The sequence below is a fragment of the Fulmarus glacialis genome, unplaced genomic scaffold (assembly GCF_000690835.1).
Source record: "Fulmarus glacialis isolate BGI_N327 unplaced genomic scaffold, ASM69083v1 scaffold13110, whole genome shotgun sequence".
In the NCBI taxonomy this organism is placed as follows: Eukaryota; Metazoa; Chordata; class Aves; order Procellariiformes; family Procellariidae; genus Fulmarus; species Fulmarus glacialis.
The window spans coordinates 60,523-83,814 of NW_009189656.1; the positions used below are offsets into that span (position 1 = coordinate 60,523).

Here is a 23,292-nt window from a genome sequence, read left to right on the forward strand (position 1 = left end):
TTTCTCATGACGTTTTGTGGAGCTGCAGCCAAATAAAGACTCCATGTTTGAATTCAAAGATGGATACTTATAATGCAAGTCAATAGAAAGACTGTTAGTCCGTATCGTTGCTTTTGGGGTATGTTACATTAAAAACATCGTTGGGCAGTACAACTCCAGCCACGACATTCAGAGGTGCTATCTTGGTTTGGCTTGTGGCAATCCCAAGTGGCAGTTAAAATGCAAAACCAAATAATAGAGATCATGGAGGAAAGGATGGTGGAAAATAGTGTTACTTTATAGACAAATATTATGTAAAGATGTCATGGAAGTTTAGAAACTGCAGTTATTGAAGAAAGACTTAAGGAGTTAAATCACTGTATATTGCAGTACACACTGGTGACACTAGGAATGATCAAGCTCAAGTTAATGTAGGTGTAAATTTATCTTTAAGGGAATGTAATTTTGGCTTGGTGAGTGGGAAAATTACAGAAGAGAGACTTTCACTTTTATTAAAAGTGGTGGGTACCTTGTCACAGAAAAAGCACCTGATCATAAAAGAATACAAAAACATAGTCAATGCTTTTAGTGGCAAAGTTTCATTTCTGTCATCTTCTCTCAAGATCTTTTTCTAAACCCAACATATTTCATTCTCTGTTCTTTAAAAATTTTAAAACTAATCAGAAGAAATGTACAAAAGTTCAACTTAAACAAAATGAGCCTCCCAAAACACACACATACTGCAATTGTTCTTTCTAACCTGCTCTGGTATAGAAATATGATGCAATCCGTTGAAGTTTTTTTTTTGAGTATAATTATTTATATTAAAGATTTTGTTTTAATGTGTGCTGCAGAAGAGGTAAATGGGACTACTAGCCTATTCGAAGCATCTTCAAAGCAAACTTTAGGTGTTTTGTTGACATTAATGTCTAAAACTATATGAATGTTAAGAAAAATGCACACTTTTGAATATACTTTTAAAATATGGATTGTATGCTATGTCTCTCAGTCTGACATTTTTTCAGACAGGTGTAACATGCTTATTCAAGTGCAATGTTTAAATGCTATGTTTTAGTCTTCATTCCTCCCCTTTTTACTGTATTGATACCATTACTTTGTAGGACAGTGCTTTAGGTGCATAAAATATGTCATCAACTGCTGAAAGGTACATTAGCAAGTATTGTTAAGTTTTATGTAAGAAATGTACCTTTTTAATTCTAAATTTGTTTATTTTTATGGGGTTTTTTTGTTGCTAAAACCTTTTTTGATTACATTTCAGACAAGATAGCAGGTATCTGTAAATGGAAGGTAATTTTTTTTTACAGAAAATACATGCTACAAGCTAAAAGTTGTATTCTTGAAACGTAAAAAAGTTTAGCAGGTAAAAGTATGTTAAGCACTAATAGAAAACTAATTTCATAACTCTAAATTGTTTAAATAAAACATTAGGTACTTTTGCAAAGGTTTTTTTGGAGTATTAGGTGTACTCATAATGTCTAATCCTCTAAAACTTCCCTCATAAAAATAGACTTTTTAATGTAAGTAGAGACTTTCTTTCAGCTTAAATGGCCTATCTAGATGCAAAAGTTTAGGTTTCATAGGCCTGTCTCTTCTTTTCATTTTACTGGCTTCTATTACAAGACCTTGATCTTTAGTAAAGCTAAGAGTGCATCACATCTGGGCGTGAGTCAAATCTGCAAAGTTGCTTAAGTATCCTGTTTCCTACTTTGTTTACCTACTACTTGAAACCTTCTTCACAGTTTTTCCTACATTCACTACATTACACAGAGTAACCTGTACATTAGGTTAAAACATTGTTTAAAATAAATAAAATCTCTGCGTTTGCTGTTGTGATGATTAAACCGGGCTATTTCAGACATTAAGAAATCTCTTCGCAGATTTACTGAGGTTAATATCAGTATCAGAAATTACCAAGGGCTCATTTTGTGTAATCATTATGTAAGCAGCTAAATTGCCGAAAAAACAGCTCTTGGTAAATATTCCAGTTTAATATTCCATCTCAGAAATGTCTATGCTAGATGAGATAATTGTGGTTATTTTTCTTCCGTACTACTTACTGTGGAGAATTTAACTGAACAACTTAATGAAAAACACTTTGTTGTTGCAGATGAGCTTTTATGAATATGAAATTGAGGAAATTCAAGATTGTGGTTCCCACAGCAACCATGACTTGTTTCTTGGCTTCTATTTAGGGTTTAGAATTACTGGGTAAATGCTGTTCCCAGTTCCCCTGACTTTTCCCATGTTGATGTGAAAACTGAGATGAGAACTTGGCTCAGGATTTGTGGGTAACTTTTTTGTCTGAATATGTTTCTATTTCCAATTTGTCTAAGATACGATTGTGTGGGCATAATTATTCCATCCTTTTCATCTTTAAAATATTTTTTCAAGACTAACCATTTTCCAACATTCATTAAAACTGTCCAACGTTGTACAGGCATGATCCCTCATTTTACTCCTGCTGGGTATATATGGTAAGTATTGTCATGATTTTTTGATGGAGAATGTGCAAGGAAATTAAATGTCTGGAAAAGTCTCCCTTCTGATAGAGGATGTAGAGTGACTCAGAGACTTAAGTCCTTCTAACTTGCCTGCAGTGGTGATGTAGGAGGAAATTTAATCTGTGAGAGTGGGTCTTAGTAAGCTTTGAGGAAGGTCCTCAGTCACCTGCAGCTATCTTAGGATACTCAATTAAGTTTTTATAAAAAACTTTTTTTGGGCAATTAAAAACAAATCTAATGAAAAACACTTTCTTCACGGTGTCAACTGTCTTCTACCACCATCAGGTACACCTCTTAAAATGTGTTCTGAAGTGGTCATTGCAATACCTTAATATGTAAAATTTCAAATACTGTATCTAATGATGAGCAGCATGTGTGTAGGGGAGTTGGGCATTTCGACTGCTTATTTAAATTTAAAACATGAGATGTTACTCTGGTCTCCAGGATGCACCTGCCTATTTGATAACACATTTTGAGTCTCGACAATTGCGAGTCAAGCAAAAAAGCATTTGAATATTTGGCTTATATAATTTTGCGGGCTTTTTTAAACTACTGTGAAGAATGTTACAGGCTTTTGTGATTTGAATATTAATAGAACTACTAAAAATAGAAGTCACTTCTAGTTTAAGGCAAACATGATAACATTTCAAGTAAAAAACTTTGCAGGAAAGGATAGAATATAAGTTATTGAAAAGTGGGTACTTAAAAGGAATATTCAACTGTGGCTGTAACAATACTGTTTCTCTCCACTATAACCTAAAATAAACCCACTGTTTTCTTCTGTTTTTCCTTCAGACATAGGAAAGGACAAAGACACATACACAGATGATTCAGAACATGGAAATTATGATGCTCGTACAGATCAGTCATTGCTTATTCAAAACAAGCTTACCAGACAGAAAACAGAACCTCGGACTAAATCATCTTTAAAGGTAATGGACACAAAACTTTATTAAGTTGTATCAATTGTCAGAATGTGCTTAAATATTTTTAAAACATAATTTTTAAGCCATTAGATAAGATGCAGTTTAAATAAATGGTCATCTCATGGTAAGAAATTCGGGTGGCTCCCATATTATAGTTTGACCTACAGAATCAGTGAATGGGATTCTCTGTACCAAAAGCAACCAAAATTATATAGAATCAAGGATTCTAATGATTTGTATCAACTCATCTAAGCGGCAGTAGCCTTCTTTCAAAAAATTTACATTGCACAGAATTTAGGACATAGGATTCCCAGCATGGAGTGAAATTCATGTCAGCTGGGAGGCCTCAAGAAATTAGGAGAGTTTAGAAGAACTAAATTCATGTAACAAATGTAGTAGTCGAATGATCTAAAGTGTAGGATTCTCCTTCTAAGCAAAATCCAAATGATAGCTAGACACATTGAATGAAAGATAAAATTCACTGAATGTATAGGAGAGTGTAGGAGTGTTTTCAGGAACCTCAACTAAAGCACGGGAAAAGCCATCTCACCAGATAAAACTGACGTGTTACCTTGCTTAGTAATTACCTAATCACAGTATTCATCACAATGCATTTTCTACAGCAGTTCATCCACTATAATGTCAAAGAATTACGACTGATTTTCAGTTCAAAACAGGGGGTTTTGTAGGGTTTTTTTGTTCTTGCTCTCAACTGGGAGACCCTTAATTCTCCTTTCCATTAAGTATAACTGCTTGTAAATGTATGACAAACAACCTAACCTCAAGAAGTTCTGAATAATTTTCTTCTTCAAGCACTGAAAGTAGTGTATTCTGCAGCACAATTTTTTTACCAGCGATTCTCTGATTTTCAGTATATAAAGGCATGAATAATCCCATGCTACAAATCTAGGAATGCTTAAATCGCTTTAAGGTTCTGTGCTTTACATACAGTATACTCTTCAGTAGGCCATTATACAGTTCTCTCATCTATTATGCCTGTAGCACTTTGATTTTAGCATTGAATGCATGTTTCACAAGAGTCCTGTAACTGTTGTAAAGCTTGTTCTCTCAGTCACACTGATCATCATTACTACAGGATTTTGGAACACAGGTAGATGTGATCTCTGAGACTTTGTTTCGTGGGATGCTTTCAGAGGAAAAAACTTTTATAATAATAGCTATCTAATAACTTTTAGATAGGTTTACAGGTAATCATATTTACAGATCGGAAATGTGTGACATGAAAATGAAACTTTGGTAATGACAGAGAATGGTTATATGTTAATCTAAACCGTTGCAATGAGAGCTTTTTGTGTTCACAGATTTTTTTTGTCTGTTTCTGCAAGGCTAGCTGAATTAAGACAGAAATAATAATGGATGTTCTTGTTTGATTTTGTTGATTAGGTAGACAAAGCCTTTTATGTCAAATATGGCCTAAAAACCAGAAAAAAAAAAATGCAGAATCTGCAGAATTTAGACTATGTTATAGAGATCCGAATATTTTTAATAACAGGTAGAGGCTGCTACCAAAAAAACATAGTAACAGATAATGTCTATCTAGTAACAGGCATTTCCTTGCACTAAAGCAAAATATTTTTTGTATTTTTATGTAAAATATAAAAGGACCACTAGCTGTGTTTTCTCCAAGCCCTGCATTCAGGACTGATATAAAGTTTATAGGCAGCCAGTAAGCTAACTTTCTTTCAAAGTTTAAAGAGGAGCCTTGTATTTATATTAAATTTAAACAAAAATGCACTTTTTATGTCTCAATCTTTGTATGTCCTGACCTACTGAACAAAGTGCTTCAGAGTTTAAAAACAGTCTTCTGAAGCCACATCTGGCTTTTAGCCTTGACAACTCCTTTTATCAGAGCAATTACTTTGGAAACTTCCTTCTGCTTTTATACTGTTTTTGCAAATGAGGCAACCAAGCAGAATTCTCCTCCTGTTTACTGTTTGCCTGCCTCCACAGGAAAAAGGCAGAGGGGATTTCGATTATCTTACATTAGAACAGAAGGTTTCTATTTTGCCTTTGGATTATAGTACAAGTCTTTGTGGCAATTAGTGGAAGATGTCTAAGGGAAACTTCTTCCCAAAACGGATGTAAAACTAGCAAAAGGAGGCTTCTAATTATTTTTGAGACTGTTGAAAGCACAGAAGACACCTCTATAGCTCTATAGCTTTACAGCTGGTAAGTACTCTCATATATTTGGAAAAGAAACTGATCTATCCTGATTAAAAAAGTCTCTTCCGTCTGACCAGAGAATGAAAATGAGAAACACCTCATTGACAAAGCGTACAAGGATAAAGCTGCTTCTTCTCTGCTTGTTAGTGATTCTAATTTAAGCTTGTTTTGGAAGGGTTGTTTTACACCTGAGAGACTCAGGGAGAAATTGCTAAAAAAGTTATTTGCAATTAATGCTTGGTACTATTATCTGTACTGAGCTGCTTGAATACTTCAGCAATAATGAACTTGTCTTGCTGACATGATGAAAGCCAATACACTTTTTTTTCAGGAATTGTTTAGAGTTTCAGATCACATACATGATGTGGTACTTTCCATAAATCTGATTTATATTGCTGTAGTTTTAAAGCTTTAGAAACATGAGATAATTTTGATATAGCATCTGGATGCCAACATTCATCTTGATAGTGATCTGCTTTTCTCATTTCCTTGATTATGATTTATAACTCATACTCTCCTTTAGTGTAGGTTGGTATCATTTCAGAATCCACAGATTTCATATTGAAAAATTGTGAGTTGTTCAGACCCATTAAAAAGCTGTCTTCGTTATCCATCTCTGCTGTATTTTCATCACCAGCTGCTGTTGAGATTGTGTAGAAAGTGTGACCTCATGTATGTGATTGTGCCAAAGGATCTCATGCGGAGATGCCAAGAAGTGGCTGCTGAGCAAAGTATGGAATGAGTAGTATCTGCTATTGCAAGGGAAATGTAGGAAATGAGAAGGTCCCTGACTGGAAAGCTGGTATTTGAAATGTTCTAGTTTCACTGAGAAAGGAAAGCAGGCTAAACAGACTTTATCACTTGAATGGAAGGCAACATTTGTCCAGAGAAGCAGTGAAGTCAGTAACAGTGAATTCTTTTCTCTACCAATTACTGTCACGTGTATAGTGGCAAGATAGGAATATTTGAGAAATTACACTTCCATTTCCTTTCATTCAGTACATTACTATTACTCTCTTTGATCTGATGAATTTTTTATCAGATGAATTTTTTATCTAGGTAGTGTATTTTGCTATCTGGCAAGGTAAAGAAAGGATTTTTAGAACAAAGTTCACATATTATCACTATGGGTTCAGGAACTATAACAAAATGCTGCCTGTACAGTAGCCCAGTTTACTGCCTTTTTCTGGTATCCACTGATATCCACTATAATACTGCATGTCCAGACTAGCTTTGTGTTGGATAGCATCTGAAATGATTTCTCTTTCAGTCTCCGGAAATGTTATGTAACTTCTAAGGAATTTTAAATAAGAGGTTAAATAAGCAATTGGCTAAAACATAAGAAGAATTGTATTTAATCAGCTGGACGTACTGGTGAAAATTCATTACAAGATGAGCAAAACCCAGTATGTTCAGTGCAGATTATTACGGTGATTATTAAAGGATAAATCTACCCGTGAAAACTTGAAATACATTGCTTAGGCATTTATTGTGGTTTAACCCAGCAGGCCACTCGCTCACTCCGCGCGTCCGTCGTCGTCCCCGCCCCCCCACAGTGGGATGGGGGGGAGAATTGGTAAAAAAGTAAAATTCGTTGATTGAGATAAAGACAGTTTAATAGAACAGAAAAAGAAATAATAATAATAGAATATACAAACTGAGTGATGCACAATGCAATTGCTCATCACCCGCTGACCGATAACCAAGTAGTGATCGCTACTTCCTGGAACACGCCTACCATTCATATACTGAGCATGACGTCACATGGTATGGAATACCCCATTGGCCAGCTGGGCCAGCTGTCCCGGTTATGCTCCCTCCCAGTCTCTTCCAGAGCATGGAAGCTGGATGTCCTTGACCAGCAGGGTACTTAGCAACAACTGAAAACATCAGTGTGTTATCAACATTCTTCTCATACTAAATCCAAAACACAGCACTAGGAAGAAATTTAACTCTATCCCAGCCAAAACCAGGACAGCATTTTATTGGATTCGTTGTGATTTTGAACATATCTGTACCACTCCTTCCTGCAAAACAAATATTTTGCGTACAGAATTTTGTGCAGGTGGTTTTGAAAAATGGCATAAATTAAATGTAATATCTGCAGAATAAAAATGTTCTTCAATCTTAGTATTTTATTTTCCACACTTTTGCAGGAATTAATTTCTGTTTTGCTTTTTTCCTATTGAAGTTCAGAGTTGTACAGATTTGTGCTATATGTTCTAATTCTGTCAATTTATCCCTAGTTTCACATACATTATTTCACTCATAATCCTGCTCGTGTGTTCAGTGGAAGTCAGGCGTGTGTGCTGAAAGAGAAGGTTTGGCAATAAAAATGTTTTAGTGTATAAATAAGAACAAGATGTTGTCAGCTGACAACAGTGTACTGGAAAGGAGAATAGCAAAGAGAGCTTGATAGGTAAGGAGTAGTCCATAAATGCAGTCTAATAACACAAAAGTAAATAAAGTTTAAAAGGAATGATAGCAGATAAAATCATTATCCGAGAAAAGAATGACACGGTAAAGTGCAACAAAAGTTAACTTCATGTTTATTCTTCTAGTGCATGGCTCTCATCTGCTGTGAGGTTTTGTTTAAAAAGAAAAAAAAAAAGCTCAAAATATTTCAGGAAATGCAGAGAAAGTAGTAAGTAATTTTTTCATAAAGATGAAAGTTTTAAAAAATAAGCATGTAAAGAAAAATTTTCAGTGGTCATGTCAGTATGCTTCTTATTAAGACCTCTCCCTATTAGACTTAAAGAGCAAATCGAAGTGGTGAAGTATTAAAAATGGGAAGTCTTCTCCTATCTCCAAACATCCTCCATTGCTGCTTCCTCATACAGTAACATTGAACAGACTTCCTTTCAAAATTTTGCATAAGATCACCTAAACCTACTTCTTTCCTGAAGCAAAATGTATTTTTCATACTATATACAAATGTATTTTTCATGCTTACTCTGTAAGTCTAAATAGAACGAAAATGGGGAAAAAGGCCCTCTGTGAAGAAGCTAGAATAATCACTAATTCTTTAGTTTACTCCTAAAAAGTAACTTGTAAAACTGCAGTTTTATTAGGAAGGTCAGATATTTCTGGAAGTCTTCCTCTCTGTTTAGAAAACAGGTAGGTTCTGCACAGTACAGTGTAGCATACACAGAAATACATTAGCATGGGTAATTATGGCAGCCTGTCATGTTAACCAGGCTGTCTCGTCTCTGATGCCCAAGATAGTTTGGATATCTTTGCATATGCAAATATGTCCCCAGTTTTCTTTCCTAGGTTATTATGCTCATGGTTATTTGCAAAAGAGAAAAAAACAAAACAATATACACTTAGGATCAATCAATCTATATTTTTGGAAATAAGAATTGAAAGGATGAATATAATAAATCTATTTCTGGCTTATCCATCCCAAAACCCTTCAAACACAAAAAGATGATTGCTAACTTAGTGGTGTGCTTAGAAAATTTCTCATAAAGCACACCTTAGAGTATTCTTAATCAGAGTCTGATTTTTAAAATGTAAAAAATGAGTCTAGTACTATTTTAAAATCTCTTAAAATATTTTCACAGCTAATTCCGTGTAACTTAAGTAGTCTGTAACCTTGTTGGGGTCCCAGGTTTGATTCTTAAACATCCTGAAACAAAGCAAGCATTAATTAGGAATCTCACTTTTGTTCATGGAAATAAGCCCCTTCTAGTTAGCATCAGAAATGTATTTATTTCCAGAAAAATACTTAAAGGTAAGAGTTGAGTCAAGCTCTGAATGTAGACACTGACCACTGAAATGGTGGCATCCTTCGGTGTGAATATTACTGAAGGTAATGCAAAGATCATGGTAACAGTATTAGGGAGAATTAGTAACCAAAATAAACGAGGTGGTTTCATGAATCAGCCAGTAATAGCTCTACTTAACAGCATCTTATGAAGTTCTAAGAACAATAATAAATTATACTGGAAGAAACTTTTCTTTTATGAGAAATAACCATTCTACTCAGAGTTGGAACAGGAGATTTTGCAGTTTTAGGAAGTTACCATGCCCAAGAATTTCACACATCAGACTTTACCTCTGTCAAAATTCCTGCCCTAGTTCCTCAAATTGTTTCCATGGCTACTTCTGTCTTATACATGATTTAATAGCCCCGAACTCATCCATTGTTCTCTCTAAAACATCTCTTAAAAGCCAAGACATGAAGAGATACAGAAAACTGCTTTTCCTTGCCCCACCTCTGATAACCGGTGTGTTTTGCATTGCAAGCTTCATTCTCCTCCTCTTACTCCTCCATTCCAAGCTGATTTTCCTTGCAAGTGTACAGTGATTTTATATATTGTGGGACGTTCGTGTTTGGGCTGTAAGACTCTGTGCCAATAAACTTTATGGTGGTGTTTACAAAAGTTTTATGTGGCAGCAGTAGGTCAGTGAACATGATATTGTTTCCATGAGGAAGCGAATACATTTCAGTCTGTTTACTTGTCTTTCATTCCTTCTCAAACGTTTTCTGGTTCTACAACTTTTCCATAAAAATGCTACTGGCGAGGTGGTGCTATTATGGAGCAGTGATGCTGTGACTCAGTGCTTCCATTTCCAGTAGTAGCATCACTTTCTACTGGTGGGTTCTTCCCTTCCCTTCTCTTCTAGTTTCCCTGGGAAAAAACCCAAGACATTTGAGTAAGTCTCTCTTTAATATATTGTTTCATTATTGGTAAGAGTTTATCAAAATGATTTTTCTCTAGCACATTTAGCTGTCAGAATTCACAGGCTGTCTTAGGGAGGAAATGAATTTTGTTCTAAACATCATCACCTTGAAATAAAAAGATTTTGGGGAGAGAAATTTAGTAAATTTGGGGTCCAAATTGTAAAAGAAGAGTCCTGAGGCCCACCTGTGCATATCCATCTTTTGGATGCCAGATACTAGCCTGTTGGTGTATTTACTTTCCTTTACATCATTTTGCAAATCTAAATCCAAATTACGCCACCAACATGGAGGAAAGTTGAACTTCATCCTGTCTGTTGTAGAGGCAAAATAAACATATCATGCTGTGAGGGATTGATTCTTGTGCACTGTATCAGTCGGCACTTACGTAAGTGAATGCTCCTGTTGTTGATTATGGCGGAGAGTTGATGTTCTCTATGTGTTCATATAAATATGAAACTTCCTTATATTCTTTTTATTAAGTAAACGACAGTCCTTGAAGTCAGAGATTGAAACACAGGCTATTCACTGCCTGAGCTACACCCCAGTGTAAAAGTTCTTTCTCTCTGTATGGGTGCCTTGGGTCAGAATAACCTGCTCCGGGCTGAGTCCAGTGTGCTCTGTGCTTGCTGCCAGACTAGCACTCGTGTTGTGCTTTTATCGATGTTTTATGTTTTATTTGTAACTATTGATTGTGAGGGTAGTAGATGAAACTATTTTTTAGATACAATCTAAAGCAACTTACAGAGTGCATCAGCAGCAAACTAACAGATGATGTTAAAATAACAAGTTGTCAGCCTCTGTGTTTATGTGTATATATATATATATATAAAATAGGTAGAAATCATGCTCATTTTTGTTGCCGTTGCTGGCAAATTTCAGGAAACTGTAAAGCAAATCATAAAATCTAATTATTAAAGGTCTTGTTCCCTGCTCTTCGTTTAGCATTTATATGTTAGATAATGGTAACAAAAATCTTATACGTGAAACAAACAAGTTAGACAATTTCTTTCATATCAGACTTGATTTACTGGATGTTGATAGTAAATTAGAATAAATTCATTTATTAAAATTAACACATGCAGAATCTAATAATGCAGCATTTTCTAGGCTAAATTCACACAGAAGTACTTTGAATTTTTCCCTGAATAAAAATTTCTTTGTCACTGTTCCAACCAGAGTCAATAATGACATGCATTTAAGTAGACATTGAGTTGATGGATCAAATAGTTTGAAGTAAAGCTTTGCACTTTGGGATTTCGGTTGTCTGTACTATTTTGTTGTATAAAACAATGCCAACATAATTTAAGAGTCCTCAAATGGCTTTTTAATTAATCCCCTAGGATAATTAATACAATACAAACTGCTAAAGGCTATTCCCAAAAATTGGTCAGTGGTCAGATGAGTAGTGATTGAAGGTGCAAGTTTAAGATGAGAAAGTGGAACTCCACTAAGGGGTCCCTTTGTATTGTGAAGGTGAATGTTATAAGAGCTTTTTGTCTTGGCTGGAATGCTGTTAAGTGTTGTTGAATATTAAAATCTAATTTCAGTCTACAAAATAGTCAATATTTTATATTGTTAATATAACATAAATACTATAATATACTATTACAATATATAGCATATGCATAATAAGATGTTAATATATTTATCATTAACATATTAATATTTCCTCTACATTAGTATTTTCTATTAATAGGTCATGTCTGTAGATAATTGTGAAGTTTAGTAAGAACGTCTGTTGTAAGAGGAGGACTGTACATGTTTGGCCAAAGAAGAATAGTGATTGCTTTACGAAAAAAGTAATTTTTCATTTATATAATGTACATTAGGGGTACAGTTAGTTTTAAGGGGATATTTGAGTCAAATATTTTCATTAATTGTATTAAAGTAAAGGTCCTACATAGCTTAAGAAAGCACATATATTTGTAGAATTATAACTATGAAGCATCAAATAAAGCTAACTTGACCCAAATTCAAACCGAGAAAAGGAGGTGGCTCTCCCTAAAAGAGCTGTGGAAATCCTTATAAAAGGTGTTATGGAATCTGAAAGATTACATGGATTTGGGGACAGCTGGACAAAGTTATGGAAGAGGAATTCCATGGAAAGTTATCAAATATGTAGAAACCTGAGCTGAAATTGGCTGAACACTGGGCTAGTGGTAGAGGGAAATATCACATGTGCTTCCTAGGACATGCTTACTCCCAGACAGGTTTCCTTCTATAGCTTTTATGTATAAGCAAATGAGAGGGAACCTTTCATAGTGGTTTGAATGTACTTGAGGTTTTGCTGTTGCACAACCTAAGTTGTAAATATTTGGACAAGTCAGTGGCAATTTGCTTGTTGATTAAAAAAATAGCAGGTTTTTGCCACTGGTTATGCCCAGCGTAACAAAGTTCAGTGAGGTATTTATGGAAATACAATTGCAATTAGGAGATAAAGCTGCAATATGGAGTAAATGAGCTTGGGAAAGGGATAGAGAGGAAGAATTTTGGAGCACCATCCCCATGTGAACCAGAGGACTGGGAATTGTGAGAGAGGAAGAAAGGGAGTATCCGCAGCCCCGCGAGGCTCTCTCTCTGCACTTATATATCTCATGGTCACGCCTGTGTCTGAGAACAATTTGGTCTATAAATCACACATCCACAAGAAAATAAATAATAATTTAAAATTTATAAAAATGAATATGCGTGTAGAGATTTTGTCAACCTTTTAGCACTTGCTGTTATGTTAGCCTTGTTGAGGCTTGTCAATGGTTGAGTGAAGGTGAAATGAATGGTTACAGCAGATAATGTTGTATCTACATATTATTAGCTTAAACTTTTCACTGGTATAAAGTGGAAAAAAAAAAGAAAGTATACTGATATATTATGTTACAGTGTATTTCTCACGTGTAATTTTCAGTAAGTTTCAAAATTTGATAGTGGTTTTGTTATTAATAAAATACGGCAAACCTGAAGCCTACCGTACCATGTCATTTACTCTCACATGAACCTATAATTTGCTTACTGTTTTAGGAATGGTTCCAACTCACTCTTCTAGAAAATTTGTTTCTATGTATGGGGTGAAAAATTGGCAAAAGTTTAATCTACAGAGCTGAACAGTAGACTGAAATCAGTGGAGTTGAAATAGTTATAATTTCTGCGAACAACTGTGCTATTTAAATTAAATGGGGAGAGAAAGAGCCTTTAAAACAGCTGTTCCCACTTTGTAAAGAGGGCATTGCTTATTAATTAGTATATGAAAAATAGTTTCTTGAAAAATCCCTCCATGTTGGCTAAATCCAAGGAAATTCTTCTTGTACCAGATTTGAATAGCAATGTAAACTCTTTTTATTTTATAACTTTGCTAAATATTTGCATTATACTTTTGTTTCGGTTTTTTTGCTTGAGCAAAAGCTTCTTTTTCTAGGTTAAATTGATCAACTTGTTTTGTCTTGTGTAAACTGTAAACTTCAGTTGAATGATAATGTCAGTATTTTGAATTTTACACTGCTTCAGACTTCGAAGCAGTGTGTCATGTTATGTGTTATAATAATCACAACCTGCGAATCAACCAAAAAATGATGGCAAATAATAAAGAAAAGCAAGGCACTCTGATGCAAACCAGTGGATTACGATTCTGCATTATGAACAAGTTTACTGTTGAGTGAGGAGGCGCTTCACAGTCTCAGTACACAAATAGATAAGATTTAAAGTTCTTGTATTTAAAGACTTGGGAAGAACAAGGTGAAGTTAAAAATTGGGTTTGCAAGCTGAACTATACAGCAATACTCTAAAAGGAATTTCTCAAATCAAACTTCAGCAAGTTTTCGTGTATGTGTAAATGTAGGAAAGCTGATCAGGTGGATACTGTTTCAGAAAATCTGGAAAACTAAGAAGGATAGAGAGGATGAAGAGGATTAGAGAGAAAAACAAACATTGATCAGTCCTTTTTACACACGTTTTTCCAGGTGAAACAGGAAATCTTAAAAAGAGTAGAGGAGAGTAAGGGCTTTGCACAAAATATTTCTTCTGATGCTTTTCTCCTCCACTGTGTCGAGAAAAAGGTGAAAGAATGAATCAGAGATTTATTGGTCAAAACAGCAGATGAATAATAAATGTGATTTTGCCTGAATGCCTACTGTACTAAAAGACTGATTCACTGTGCTAGGTGGAGATAATGGCCAATATACCTTGACTCATACGTTTAATTGAAATTATTGCTCCCTGTTCTGCATAGACATTATGGAGCTCCTTCAGATCAATTGAAAAAACACCTGAATCACCAGATAAATTCTTTTACTGGCACAGGTATTCCTGCTAATATAGGTGGACAACGTTGCTTGAGAATTACACTGAAGTGAAACTAGTAAAGTGCAAGTAGCATTGAAGTGAATCAGTCCTGAAATCAATAGATTATAGGTTGGGTTCACTGCACGATTGTGGTAAGTGGCTTCAATATCACGCATCCCAACCTGTGGCAGTACTCCTCTGAAAGTGGTCCGAGATAAGCAGATGGAAAATTTCTGAGCACAGCTCATTATTTGTTGAATATTGCCTCCAAATAATTCTGTTTGGTGCAGATGAATCTGAGGGCATATTTGCATACTGTTGTTAATCGGAGAAAGAAAACATGTTTTTCCAAGACTGAAGAAAAGCAGATGTTTTAGAAATGAGGAAAGAAAGGCTAGAAATAATAATCCAAAGAAAGCTAGAAGTATATTACAAAAATATACATTTAATTTGCATAATATCTGTACAGTAATTGCATGAGCAGAAATTGTATAAGAGAAGTTCCAGATCTCTCATTTGGGGGAATTTTGGCCAGGCTTTTTTATGTGATTTTGCCTGATTTGTGGACCACAAAAGCCTGCTCTCATCTGCTTTTGTGAAATACTTGTGCTGGAATTCTTCATTGTTGAAGAGCGCATTCATTGCTTGTGTCTTGAACCTGAAAAAAGTTTGGGTATTCAGAAACTTGTATATTCAAACTTGCACTTTCAAATCGTTTGTCTACTACCTCACCTTCAGACCTCTGCATCTTGTATCTTTAAAGCATTACATCTACAACATTTAAAAAAAGAATGAAAATTAATGTTTTTACTACTATCCCCATTCAGAATTCTTAGAAGGGGTGGCAGACTCTATATTCAGTGCACTAATAATCTTGATTAACAATCTTAACTACCTTACTTTGGACTTCAGATACTATTTTATCTGAATATCTTGAGATAAATAGAAATAAAAGTATGTATAAAAAATAAATTAATAGACTATAGGGTATGCTATTCTTCAACAAAGGTTTGATCAATATATTGATAAATTGTTTTCCTTATTTTTTTTCTGTTATCTTTGACTTAATTTCTTAATTCTTAATGGGAATAAAAAAGGAAAGTCTGAAGTCAAAATCCAAGCAAAAGGAAGGGATAATATCCTGTTCTCAACAAGCTTCCAAAATAATTTAGGATTGGAAAACTATTCTTCCTTTGTCTGTCCATTTCTCCTAATTATTTTCCAGTTTCCATATTGTTTCTCTTGGTTACATTGGACATCTTGTCTTCCCTGCCTTTGTTCCTCTTTTCTCTGGATTTAGTAGTTTAGGTTTGTTTGGGTTTTTTTTAGTTTTTAGAATTTTTCTGCATGTAGATGATCTCTATAATTGACTCTAGATAGATTCTTAAATTCAGGTTAATCACATTCTATAATGTATTAGTTACTTTAGTTCATGTTACATTTTCTGTGATTTGGCCTGTTTCTTCCCCCATCTTAAATTAGCATTTCCCCTCAGTTAGGCTAAGGGCAGGTATTCAGAGGTTTCTGAATTCTACATTATCCGTTGTTTTGTGATGAAAGAAAGGCAGTAGTGGCCTGGGCATACAGGAGGAGACAAGCGCGGCGGGGATCATCCAGCACTGGTACACCAAAGCCCCCGTGCCTGATCTCTGCGCTGCGCCCTGTAGCCCTGAGTTAGTTACACATCTCACAGCAAGTTGCACATGAAGCAAATAGAAAATTCTGAATAAGACAAATGCCAATTCAAAGAGGAATGAAAAGGGTACCACCTTCTACGCTTAGAAGTGAAGACCTTTACCCAGGTAGTAGAAGACTCAGGTTAGTTTCGGCTTAGCCTGGAGGGATTTGAATTCACCTCTCCCATGTTCCAAAGACTGAAATTGGTTCCGCATCTGGATGGTTGCACCTGAAGCAGAGTATGAAAGTGACAGCACAACTCTAACCAAGTGTGACGAAGCTGAGATTTCTAACACGCATTTTGTATTTACAGACTTGTTAATAAATACATAAGCAGGTACGTACCTTGGAACAGGTAACAGAATGCTTTTATGGTTAGTTTTGAAAAGTGTCATCTGGAAAAGAAAGACAATTGATGCCAGCACCAGTTGCTGAGGGGAAAAAGAAGCTTAATTATACCTAAATTGAAGCTTAATGTACTTAAATAATGTTCCCAAATGTGTAATGATGCACTTTTTTGTAACACTAGGTGGTCCGAGAATTACTATTCCTTGGTTTTTGCTTTCAGAGTTAAAAAAGCAGAGACAGAGGAAGAATCTTGTTAGAAAACTTTAGTTTTTGCAGACTGAGGAGTTCTCAGAAGCACTAAATATGTAGAAAGTTGGCAGTGAGGTATGTGGGAGTAAGAAAAACCTTTAATGTGGAAACAAGTGAGCTGGTATCCTGAATTTATACTGCTGATACTGTGCACTAACAGTTGGTTCTGTTTATCAATAGAGAGTGTAACTATTGGATATAACTCTGAGTATTACAAATTTCATATCAAACAATCCAAATAGGATGAATTTTTAAGACTAGCATCCTATTGGCTAAAAGATGCAGTATTCATAGAATTCTGGTCCCATATATATGGGTATAATGTATCTTACTTCAAACTAACATAGTTGTTCTGGGCAGTTTGTGTTAAAAAGAGTGCTGCATCTTCTCCAGAAGATGATGATAGTTTCTCAGTTTACCTTTTCACATTTCAAAGCCTTCATAGTCTGACACCAGTTGATACAGTCACTGTCTATTCTGAATCATGCAAAACACAGAATGCAAAAATAGCTTTCAGCAGCAGCATGTAAAGCAGGGTTTTCCATATCGAGGTCAGAGAATCCCTGGTGTTTGCAAGCATGGTGGGAAGGAACTAGACAAGATTTCAACATTGCTAAACGTGACATTGAAAAAGCACTTCAACAGGAATATCCAGGAAAACATTCCAATCAATAGCACTTCTTTTTTAATTTTTTAGATTTATTTCTCTTTTGGAGAAAATATATGTATGTTTGTTCTATAAAATATGCCCAGGTACAAAGCTGGGAAACTTGGTTTAATTTACTTCTCTTTAAATTTTATTAATTCCTACTGGAAAGTAAGGATTAGCAGCAGTTTATAACTATATAGACTATATAATAATTTTAAGGTTTTTCCACAGCTGAAAGAAATAGCTAGAATATGGGGTTTGTGGAGCTGTTTTATTTTGGTTTTTTCTAATTAATTTGAAATCCTGAGCAACTGATGCATATGAACTGCCTGTTCTTCTGACGTGTTCTTTATATATTCATCCTGTGGATATATGGACATTTCCATGCTTTAGGAAATTCGTAATGGGGCTCTTCATCTTTATGAAGGCCACATTTAGTGTATTTTTATTTTATCTTCTCCAGACTGATGCCATGGCATCATCAAGCCTCTTCTTCAAAGATGGCAAAAAACGCATTGATTACATCTTGGTCTACAAAAAGTCAAGTCCACAGGTAGAAAAAAGAAGCACGTTTGAGAAGAATTTGAGAGCAGAAGGGTTGATGTTAGAACGAGAGGTGAGTCTTGTAGCTTATGTGGTATAAAAAAACCCTTTCTAATACTGTCATACTTCATTGGATTTATAAATGATTCCTGACAATCTTACAAGCCTTTCCAGTCAGGCTTTGTAATGCTATTAAATTAATAGTAACAATTGTTTGATAGTGTGTGTTTAACATGTTTTGGAAATGCATGCTTGTACGCATATATACACACGCATGTACTCCCCAAAGTAGAATCACTTTTAAATTGGAGCAGGTATAAGTGCAATGTAGAGGGAGAACTTCCAGCTCCTTATGCTTGCAAAACAGAAGAAGCTTCAGTAACTCATGTTGTTGCTTTAATATGTCACCTCTATGTCTTTCAGCAGAATGCACGATACTAAATGTCTCTGTTTTTAAAGGGGTGAAGATTTTCAATGTCAAGTTAATCCATCTCTAGTTTACATGGCTTAATCTGCATTGGGTTCTTTGAGCTAGACTAGTTTACAATTTAAGTGCTACTGTTCAGGCTTCTGAATTTTCTTGAATACATTTAAAAAAAAAAAAAAAGGCCTGTTATTCTAATAGTTTTAAAAATGAAATTCATATTTTATGCAGAGTGCAAAGTTTCACTGTCAAATTCCTCCTCCCTTTTTTTTAAATACTGAAACGTTTTAAAACTTTCAGTAAGAAGGGATTTTTTTTTTCTTTTCAGTTGCATGGGTGTAATTTTGTTGTCTTGACTCCGATCTGTTATAGTTTGTTTTCCCAAAATTCCAAGTTAATATCTCTTTAAGACTCCTACTGCGGTTGCTGGTACCATAGATATTAATTAATGTTTGTGTCTAGGTGCTCACAATCAATCTTCTAAATAAATATTAAAAGCAAGGTGTTCTTTGCATTGTCAAAAAATAAATTATATGGAATTGTAATTTTGCTTGCATTTTATTTTTCCTTTCCCTGCTGTGTGGTAGTGGAGTGTGGTGGATATGCAGGAATTTTCAGTTTCCTTCTGTGAAGTGATGGGCAAATGCCTGTATTTGTCCATCTAGAACTATTTCACAAGCATGTTAAATTGTTGCTGTTGTGATTGGGATATCAGTAAAGACAGTATTAATATAAAAAGAAAGAAAAACAAAGCCAGGAAAACAGCCTTGGATTTCTGCTGTTTCATGAATTACTTATAAAACAGGCATATATTTAGTCTATCCTGAAGTAAGCTCTTATACTTACTGTGTCTTTCATCCTGATTTATACTTTTCAACTCAATAGAATTAGCTTACATGTTCTGTGTTTAAAGCAATGAGCTTTTAACTGTTTTGAAGTTTGTGCAAGTTCTAGCTGACAATGTAGCATGTTGAATATTCATAAATAACTGACCTGACAGTAGTTTAAAATTTGTTTTTAAGGCTTTTAAAAATTGTTTGGAGCCTCGTAGAAAAAATTATCGGATTTTGGGATATTTATTGAAATCAGAACAAGCTCGGCTGGAGTCAATTCAGAAGTATTGACACTTCAGAAAAAATATGGTTTTATAAGATCATAATTCTAGATATCAAGTGTTTTAAATTGTCTTTCAGTAGTATTTTTTTATCCACATCTTTTGAGAAAAAGAAAGTCCTAGAAGTAGTATTATTGAACTGTGATATGACTTTATGGAACTGGTAGGTAGAATTATGAGCATTTTAAATTTTATTAACCCTTTAACTAAACTTTCTTTTACCTTAACTTACCAAACCTTGCACTACTTGAGTTTTTGGGAGGCTTTAATCACACTCAACTTTATCAAAATATTTACTTATAAAAACTCAAGCAAATACATCTGGGAGAAGGGCGTGGAACTGAAGTGTTCATAAGAAAAGATAAATATAGGAACTTATAATGCTGAAACTCTTGTTTTATGTACAAATAAATTAGTGATGAAAAACATTTGTGTAGAGTATTCCTTGTAACTTTACAAAAAATCTCAGTTCATACAGAGATCACTTTTATAATTTCATAGCAGGTATCGCAATTACTTAACCATTCCCTGCAGTTACCATTTCGGCAGAATGGGACTTGCAGCCTTCTCTCAGCTGTTCTTACATCTCTAGCAGCTGCGCACTATTCTCCTTAAATGGGAGACACACAGAATGGTCTTCAAACTGCTCATCTAAGATGATTTTGAGGGGATTTAAAATTAATTCATTTATTCCATGTCAAAAAAAGCTGCATAAAACCTTTCTCTACTTCTGCTGTTTTTATGAGCAGAGATCTGTCCTACAGATTCCTTTTGACAGTTTCTAGTTTACTCATATTACAGGGTTTGGGAGGGGAAAAAAAGTTATTAATTTTCCTTTGTCTAGCTCAGGGCACTTACGCTGTTTTCAGACTTGTATGGCCACTTCAAGCCTAAAAACAGAATTTGACCCTGAAGAACGCTTTTAGAAAGGTGAATGCCATAGAGGTTTGAATTATTAATATGTATTTATTTGTTACTGCTCTTTACAGCCAGCTGTTACAAACAGTGATATCATGTTTGTTAAAATTCACTGTCCATGGGAGACATTGTGCAAATACGCAGAAAGAATGAACATCAGGATGCCTTTCAGGTATTGTGGAAACTTTTTTAAGAAATTTGTCATTTAATGATTGATATTAATACTTCACTACTTACCTTAAGGCTAAAATGCAGTCTCTGCTGCATTGTGGCCAGGTATGCTTATATTTAATTTAGTGAGATGATATGGAGAGAGGAGGGGAGAAACAAATAATAGGCACTGGTCTTTCCACATTTACCTGTGGTACTTGTTTTCAAGCTTGCCTTCCAAGTCAAATTGAGCATACATCTTTAGAAAATAATGTTACTAGTTCACAAATTGTTTTGGATGTCCTTGGCAGAGTTTCAGGTATTCTCCATCTGAGCTCAAGTATTCTCCATGGTTTTACGGTATTTCTGAAGTTTTACCCAAAGGCAAGTGAAATGACAGAAATAGCTGGTGTCTTCTGTGTATCCAATATAACACATATTGGCATACTTTGAAGAAAACGAGATACCTTTATTTCTTGGTCCTCTAGCTTTCCTTTTGCATAATAATGAACTAAACTGAGTTCATTGTCGATGTGCTAAACAAATTCTATCATATGTTTTTGCAATAAATATTCGTTATTTATTTGTAGGATAAGTTAATATCTCCTGCAATTATACAGAAGTTTTTAAAGGAGAAAATGTCCCTTTTCAAATTGATTAATAATATTCTTCCAGAGAGAAGAGCATGTGGTGTCCTGTAAACCTCATCAGGAGTTGGTAACCAGATGCCAAAGCTGTGTGACTCATGGAAAATACCCTTACAGCACTCCTTTCTCACTTGAATTGCCAAGTGCTCTATCTTTCATGTCTCTGCTGATTTCAACTATCACAATGTGTCTCTCTTGCATTGGCCCTAAGCCAGAAACAGTCATCGTGAAGCATCCTTTGCTCAAAACTCGCTTCAAATAGCCAGTTCTATACTGAGTTTCCACATCATCCCATTAAGCCTTCAAAGTCCTTTCCATTTAAAAAAAAAAAAAAGTCTTCTGTAACAGTCATCTTCCATATGTTTGAGAATATTATAGTGCCATTTGAGTTTCTCTAGTTTGAATAATACTTGTCAACATTTTAAATATAGAAGTGTTTACGTATGTGTATACACACACGTAAACAATCTAAATTCCGATTTAAAAAAAGTTCTTTCTTGCTTTTGATACTTGAAGTCACAAAATTAAGTTAGGATTTAGCAATGGTTTGAATTCTTCATCATTTTAGTAATTTAACAGATCAGTACTGCTCTTCAGGGAAAAAAAAAAGGGCTGACTTTTGCAATTCTGCTTTATTTGGAAGGCATTCAAAGTCATGTTTGTTTATTGTATTATTAACCGACATGTAAATATATTATCTTTTTTTTTTTTTTTTTCCAAAGTATCTGATCCTTGTTTCTTTGTTTCTGGGCTGTTGCTTTAGCTTCCTTTTATCCCACTCAGTTCAGTACACCAAAAGTACATAAAATGCTAAATTTTGCTGCTTCACCTTGTTGGCAGTTTTGCTGTAGAATGAAACACATTTATTTGGTAAGAAAAAAGCCCACTGTCCACCTCTACCTCCATAATAGAACTGTGAGAAATAGTAAATTGATCACCATTTCTTTTCTCTTTAAAAAGATTTTAATAGGAATTTAAATGAATTGCAATCTAGAACTTGTGTGAATATTTCCAAAAGCGAACACAGTTTTATTGTGAACACAAAGTGGATGTAGCAGAATAGAACAAAGGTCTGTTTCGCTCTGCCAGCAGCCAGTCTAAAGTGTCCAATACAGAAGCCGTGCAAATCTAGAGCAGTGTTTCATGAAGCCTTCTCTCTTTGTAGAAGGTTGTGGTTTAGAGACTTTCTGAGGCAGAGTTCATGTCTTAATCTTTGCTTATATTAGCCCCTGATGGCTTTTAATGGATGCAGAAATCTACACTTCTGTAACAATATCCTGTGACCACGCACTTTATAATTTAATTATATGTTCTGTTAAAAGTAGTTTTGTTTAAGTCTTGAGCTTGCTTATTTAAATCAAACTTTTCTTAACTGGGTGGCATATATTGTTTTCCTGAGGTAACTATTTTCTCCATTCAATGGACAGAGGAAGCTCAAATCATATGATTAACCTACAATTACAATGAACTAAGAACTCCCAAGAAGTTTTAAATGGTTCTTGGGTAGGATTATTGTGTGTAATGAATAAATTAGTTGTATCTGTAGTTCACCTGGACTCCATCTGTGCAAAACAGCTAAGGGCAATTAAAGGGAATGAAGGAGGGGTTTTGTTAAAAAATGTAATGTCTGAATATCCTTTAATAATTGTTCATTGCTTCATTTAAATACTGGCTAGTAGTACCAAGTGTCAGGCTGCCAACAGCCTGCAGGTTGGTAGATACATCATTTTCCAATGGCCGCTTATTTTCTAGGCAACATTTCCTTCCCAATCCTTTTAATGTATTCATTTCATTGTTACTTTAATGTAAGTAAAGTACTTGAATCAATCTCAAATACTGCCCAGATGGGCAGTTGCAGATCTTTATATGTATGGTTCTAGGCTAAGAAGTGATGGAGAAGTATCCAGAGCGAAAGTACCATTTTTGTGTGTGTTAGAACAGGGGGGGATAAAGTATCGACTGAAAAGAATGTTAAACTTTTATATTACTGTATCCAAATA

General features: G+C 34.8%; 1 protein-coding gene across 1 annotated transcript in view; it reads left to right on the forward strand.

Moving 5' to 3' along the window:
- LOC104080524 (anoctamin-3-like) overlaps nt 1-23,292 on the forward strand; it is a gene marked incomplete at its 3' end in the record, with an annotated part of 48,309 nt that overhangs the window by 11,562 nt on the left and 13,455 nt on the right. The window contains 3 exon segments of the mRNA XM_009582945.1: nt 3,297-3,433; nt 17,960-18,112; nt 20,567-20,667. Of these exon segments, the coding sequence (XP_009581240.1) occupies nt 3,297-3,433; nt 17,960-18,112; nt 20,567-20,667 (391 nt within the window).